Source organism: Grampus griseus, assembly GCF_964374135.1.
Source record: "Grampus griseus genome assembly, chromosome: X".
Taxonomy (NCBI): Eukaryota; Metazoa; Chordata; class Mammalia; order Artiodactyla; family Delphinidae; genus Grampus; species Grampus griseus.
This window is the reverse complement of record NC_138999.1, coordinates 23,940,381-23,946,873: the sequence shown is the minus strand read 5'-3', so window position 1 is coordinate 23,946,873 and position 6,493 is coordinate 23,940,381. Positions and strand designations below refer to the sequence as shown.

Here is a 6,493-nt window from a genome sequence, read left to right as displayed (position 1 = left end):
CAGGCAGATTTGGTAGGTAGGAGCTAAGGTACACCCTAGTTATTTCCACAGGGTCCTCAGGGAAGAGGCAAATTAGAGAATAGGAACTTTGTGGGCTCCTAGAACAGTGCCCTCAAGGAAACCTACAGAGGCGGCCTTCAGTAGAGGCCAAGCCTGTATCTATCTCCCTGTTGAAGTGGCCCAGCAATCTCATCCTCTTTCCTTTAGGTCACTGAGTCACCCGCCACTTGCCTGCTGCTTTTGTTGAAAGTCATCATGCCTCGGGGTCAGAAGAGTAAGCTCTGTGCCTGAGAAAAACGCTGCCAGGCCCTAGACGAGCCCAAGGATCTGGTAGGTGCTCAGGCCACTGTGAGAGTGGGAGAAGAGATCCCGTCTTCTTCCTCATTGCAAAGCTATTTCCCAAAACTCACCTATTGCTTGGTCATGTTGCAATCCACAGGGTCAGAGAGCCAGAGCTGTTTCATACACTGAGCCCATCTACAGAGGCCATATGGATGAGAAGGTGGTTATACTGGTGTACTACCTGTTGTACAAGCATCAAATGAAAGAGCCTATTACCAAGGCAGATATGCTGAGAAATATAATCCAGATTTATAGGAATCACTTCCTTGAGATCCTCAAGAGAGCTTCTGAGCACCTGGAAATGATCTTTGGCCTTGACCTGAAGGAAGTGGATCCCTACTGGCACATCTATGTCCTTGTCAACAAGCCAGAACCAAGCTATGATGCAAACCTGAGCGATGATAAAGAGGTTCCCAAGACAGGCCTGTTGATGGCTGTTCTGGGTGTGATCTTGACTAAGGGCACTTGTGCCACTGAGGAGCAAGTCTGGCAAATATTGAATGGGATGGGGTTATATGAGGGGAGGAAGCACTTCATTTTGGGGGAGCCCAGGAAGCTTATCACCAAAGATTTAGTGCGGGAAAGGTACCTGGAGTACCGCCAGGTGCCCAACAGCGATCCTCTGTGCTATGAGTTTCTGTGGGGCCCAAGAGCCCACACTGAAACCGGGAAGATGAAAGTGCTGGAGTTTGTGGCCAAGATCCATGATACGGTCCCCAGGGCCTTCCCATCCTGGTATGAAGGGGCTTTGAGAGATGAGGGAGAGAGAGCCCGAGCCAGGGCTGCAGCCAGGGCTGGCACTGCTGCCCTGGCCAGCGTGCGCTCCAGGGCCATAGCCAGCAGCTCCTCCCACCCCAATAGAGTCTGAGGCAGATTCTTCACTTTGTTGTTAAAAAGAGAAGTCCACATTCTAAGTAGTAGAAGGTTGGGGTGGGGCTGCAGACAACATAGTGTATAACATATATTTGTGTTTCTGTTCTATGTAGTAACTTGGATACTTTTTTAAAATATTGTTCCTTTTAGTAGAAGGTTTAAGTAGCTTCATAATCCAAATCTATGAGTGATGTTGCTCAAACACTGATGGCTGTGAATGAGATTTAAGAGTAAGAGTTTTATTATTTTGTAAAACTAATTGGAAAAGTTCTACCTTATTTAGTAATTTGGAATAAGATAACATGGCAATAGACGAGGCATTTCCTTGGAAATGTGAAAAACTCAACAATGTAATAGTTGGGGTCAAGAAATAAATAAAAGATGATAAATTCTTGGCTTCATTTATCACTTTTGGTCTGTTATTTCATAACATGATATATATATAAAAATAAAATAATATTGTAATAAATATTGTAATAATAATATTTATTATTATTAATATTGGAGAAATAATATTGTAATAAATTAGACCTCTTTTTCAGTGGCCCACTTTTTTCTCCCTTAACAATAATTAAGCATCTAATCTTTGCAAAGCTCCCTGTTAGTATGGGGAATACTAAGATGAACAAGAACCATTCCTGCCCATAGAATTTTAAAGTAGAATTTTAAAGTCTTGGAGCAGCTATGACGTTAGGAATATTGTAAGATATTCCCTACCACTAAAATGACAAGTCAAAAGATGGTGTGAGGACTTGGGGGTTTTAATTGTAGTGAAATGTAAATATCCCATGGTAAAGGGGTTTGAGACCTTGGGAAACTGCAAGCCCTTCAGTGGGAGGTAATTTTAATTAAGCTGGGTGGTCGGTCAGATGAGTTTGTTTGAGCGGTAGGCAGAGACTAAAATCTCAGATGATGTGTCTCAGATTGAGAGACTAAAGCCTGGAATGAAAAGCTGCTTTTAGCAGTTGCTTCAAGACCATGTATAAAGCAGAGCGATCTTCACCTGGGGCGGAAGTGGAAGAGGGCCTGTGCTCTTTTTCCAGTGTGGGGGAACACAGTCCAAAAAATAGGTGATTTGTGCACATTATAACAATGGAGTGTCTGAGAAGTAAGCGTGATACTTATATGAGGCGGGATGCTCAGAAGCCACTGTGCTGGCAATCTTTGCCTTGGGCTGGGAGAGACATAGTCCATCCAATAGATGGGCATTTTAATTAGGTTATCTGGGATGTAATTTGGTAAACTCTAAGCTAGAACTAGATTTGTGACGGAGGTAAAGTAACTGCAAACACAAGTGTTTTGGATGGAAGGGAAGATATAAGGGAGGGATGGAAATAGCCTTTGACACAAATTTCAGGAATTTTGAGTTGCATCAAACTGGGTAGGATCCCCCACACCAGTAATAAATAATATATCCTAAGAAAATTTATACAGCAAGTAACTTAGTTTAACATGTTAAGCAACATATTGGCTGATTTCTTATGCCATATCCTAGAGAGCTACAAATTCTATGATATTTCCTGGATTGAAAAAAAAATAAACCAGAGGGGGAGGTTAGTAGGTTTTAGGGTGAAAATAATTATAGTAATAACTAAAGTTTAGTAAAACCCAATAAATGCCAGAGAGTGTGCCAGTGTCTTGCATAAGTTACATTCCAACATTCCTATTTACATGATATATGTGAAGCAAGAGCAAGAGGACTACTTATCAAGTCCATTTCACAGATGAAGACTCTGAGGCTCATAGCGTTTTGCAATTTTCCTGAGTTCACCTGGCTTGTAAGTGACAGAGCTGGGACCAGAACCCTGGTCTGAATTCCTCTAGAGCCCACACTGTTCCACCCCTCCCAGCCTGAGGCCAACTTTCTATCTTTTAATTCATTTCTCATTACTCCACAATGTCTCCCGGGAAATAAAAAAAAGAAGTTATCTGCAGCCAATGTACTAAACCCAGGTGTATTAATAAAGTGAAAATGAGAATTAAACACCACGTGAGGACTATCTATGGCCTGCATTTGCCTAACGTTCTCCTGCCCCTATCCACAGGGTTCTTTTAGGGCTGATTCTACCCAGTGCTGGTACATGGGACCAGATCCAGTCCTTTCCGAATTACATCGCTCTTCCCCTGGGTTTTCCCCAGTGTGCCCTCATGCCCACATCTGGATCCTAACCTGCTGTCCAGCTCTCCCCTGCTTCCTTTTATAAGGCTGCACTCTACTCCCAGTGGAACAGAAAACCCAGAATCACCCACCTTTCCCCTGATTTAGAGCATTCCAACTCCCTGCAGACATCCCATCTGTCCCATCCCTGACTGTGGAATCTCTCTTCTAGCAGCAGCCCCAACCACTGTTGTTTACTTTGGAGGTGAAGTTTAGAAGTCTGCTCATCTGCTCTGGGTGCTTCCACCACACTTTCAAAATTTTTTCCAAATTGGCTTGTGAGTAGATTAGGCACAGGATCTACAGGTTCTTGCAAGATAAACCTGAAGTTAGAAGGTTTTAGAAAGCAGACAATGTTAGAAAGAAAAGAGAATTTAATCTGCTGACTTATTTGAGACTGGCCACTGAATCGGTACACTGATGAGTGAGCTTAACTAAGTGACAAAGAACCAAAGCCTCCCTTCTAAATGGTAGATGAGGAAGGACCAAGGAAGTCACTGTGTCACAACCATCTGCCTAGACTGGATTCTAACAGACCCTGTAGCCCTTCCAGAAGTTTATGCCAGTATTCCACATATTGCCACAAATTTAGCAGTTTACAACAACACAAATTTATTCTCTCACATGTCTGTGGGTAAGAAATCCAAGTTGCGTCTGCTGGTTTCTCTGTTCTGGGTTTCACAAGGCCCAAGTCAAGCTTTCAGCTGCCAGACCTCTCCTCATGAGTTCTGGGAACAATTTCCTTCCAAAAGCATGCAGGTTGTGGCAGAACCCAGTTCTTTGTGATAATAAGACCAAGGCCCTGTTTTCTTGCTGACTGTCAGCTGGAGCTGCCATAGTTTCTCCAGACCTCTCCCCCGTCCTCACATGTGGGCCCATATATTTTGAGTCAGCAATTAAACTTTGAATCTTCCTCACGCTTGGCATTTCTTGAACTTCCCTGTCTGCCACATCTCTCTTCTGCAGCAAGCCAGAGAAGGTTCTCTGCTTGTAAGGGGTCATGTCATTAGATTACCTGGGGTCCAGCCAGGTATTCCAGTATAATATCTTTATCTTAAAGTCGCTTGCATAACCTTACCACATCTGCAAAGTGCCTTTGGCCATGTAACATAACATATTCACAGGTTTCAGGGATAAGGTATGGGCATCTTCATGGAGCAATTATTCAGTCTACCAACAATATAGAACATAATCTCCCTGGTGGACATGCCACCTTTGATAAGAAAAAAAAATTGACCATCATTTTCCTGACTCTTGCCTGTATCTGCCCAAGAGGAAAACCCTGGTTTTCCAGTGTGCCTAAAGACACCTGTACAAGTGTTCAGGCATGTTCATCAGGTGATGGGCAGCAGAGGCTCACAAGCTGTGATTTTTGACCACGCAGAAAAAAGAAGAAGAAAAGTTTCAGTGTATTGAGACTACTGTAAAGGTAAGTGCAGAAAGGTACTATTTAGTGACAAAAGGTGACCGACACTTCCCTGCTGAGATTTACAGTGTCCTTTAGGAAACTGGTGTGAGCCTGTATCTGAAAACACCTGTCACATAGCAGACACTAGAAAAAGTTGGAGTGTTGCAAGGCAATTTTTGCCTTCTCAGAAACTTCTCCAAGAATGAAGAGGGCTTTTGTATACAAATTGTAAGCGTTGTACTTTACTGATGATCTCCTACTCCATTAACTGTTTGTGGAGAGATTGCAAGACTGTATCGTCCAGTCCACTTGTATTAGAAAGGGTTTTGTGACTACCCTTGCCACTGAAATATGAACAGAAACAATGTTTCTCCTTTTCAGACCAAGGCATTTGACAGTGTGCTACCTCAATGCTTTCTGTTCAATTAAGCAGCAAATATGCAAACCTGTGCTGAGATTTGGATCCATACGGTGGAAGCAGCCTGGATCCCTGGGTCACGTGACAGCAGAGACACTGGCTAACCAAGGCAAGCTTTATGTGTAGGAGAGAGAAACTTTTGAAGTGTTGTCATTCAGGTTTCCGGCTTCGTCCTACATTTCTGCTAACAGATACTTTATCTGAATAACACACAGCTACAATTATTTCTGTTGTCCGTCTTACTTAAATATACTAATTACAATAGAAATACTGCATATATTCTTGATGCTACAAAAATATGGATGAATCCAAATCCCATTCCTTATTTCATCCTCCAAAATTCAGCCTTACTCACAGGTAACCATAATTTTTCAATGCTTATATATTATATTAAAATATATTCTGGGCTTTTTTCTTACATAGATATAGTACGAAAATTCAACGTGAGTCTTAACACACATAGATAATGATATAAATATTGTTTTGCCTCTCATCCCTGTCACTTAACGAAATGAGCGCAGGATTTTCTGTGAAAGCACATATGGATCCATCTCAGTCTTTTAACTACCCCCAATAATTCTAAAGTGTGTATGTGCCATAATTAAATTAACCATTCTCCTTCTGATGGGCACATAAGTTGTTTTCCATTTGTTGCTATAACTAATAGAACTGATACCAACATCGTTAAATATAAATTATTGGGCAAATGTGTATTTTTTCTTATGGAAAGACATAGAAATGAACATTGGGTTGAAGTGGAAATAGTGTATTGATTGTAAATTTTTATGAATATCACTGCTATTCTGTTTCAATAATACTGTACCAATTTCTACTCTCACATATTAATGTATACAAATATCATAAACTCACAAGCATTTTGTTTGATCAACTTTAAATGTTGATCAATCTTTTATGTGAATATATATCCTCAATGTTATTTTATTTTGTATTTCGATTTTCTAATTATTTTACTCAAAAAATAATTCCTCATTAATTAATTCCTCATCCATACAAAGCAGAATTTTTGTAAGGTATCTTGAGTACTGGGATATCTCTGGGTACATGTTTTAAAACTCTATGTCAATAAGATTCTTTTCAATTACTTTAAGAAGCAAGGATTTGGTTAGAATGACTAGATCTCCAGGAAGAGTCTAGACAGGATATCCTCAACTAGTAAGGAGCACCAGGAGGCCTGGGGGGTAAAGAAATTTCCAGAATCCATGAGAGAGGCCACATACTAAACCAAGTCCTGATAGCCCAGGGCAGGCTGGCAGTCAGGGTTCTGAATTCAGAG

General features: G+C 41.3%; 1 protein-coding gene across 1 annotated transcript; it reads left to right on the top strand.

Annotated features, from left to right (window-relative positions):
* Nucleotides 1–255: 255 nt before the first annotated feature.
* Nucleotides 256–1,210, top strand: LOC309839994 (melanoma-associated antigen B10-like; the record flags this gene model as incomplete). Its single annotated transcript, XM_082682014.1, is given in 3 exon segments — nucleotides 256–288; nucleotides 292–395; nucleotides 397–1,210. Coding segments are annotated over 3 exon segments (951 nt in total).
* Between the last annotated feature and the right edge of the window lie 5,283 nt (nucleotides 1,211–6,493).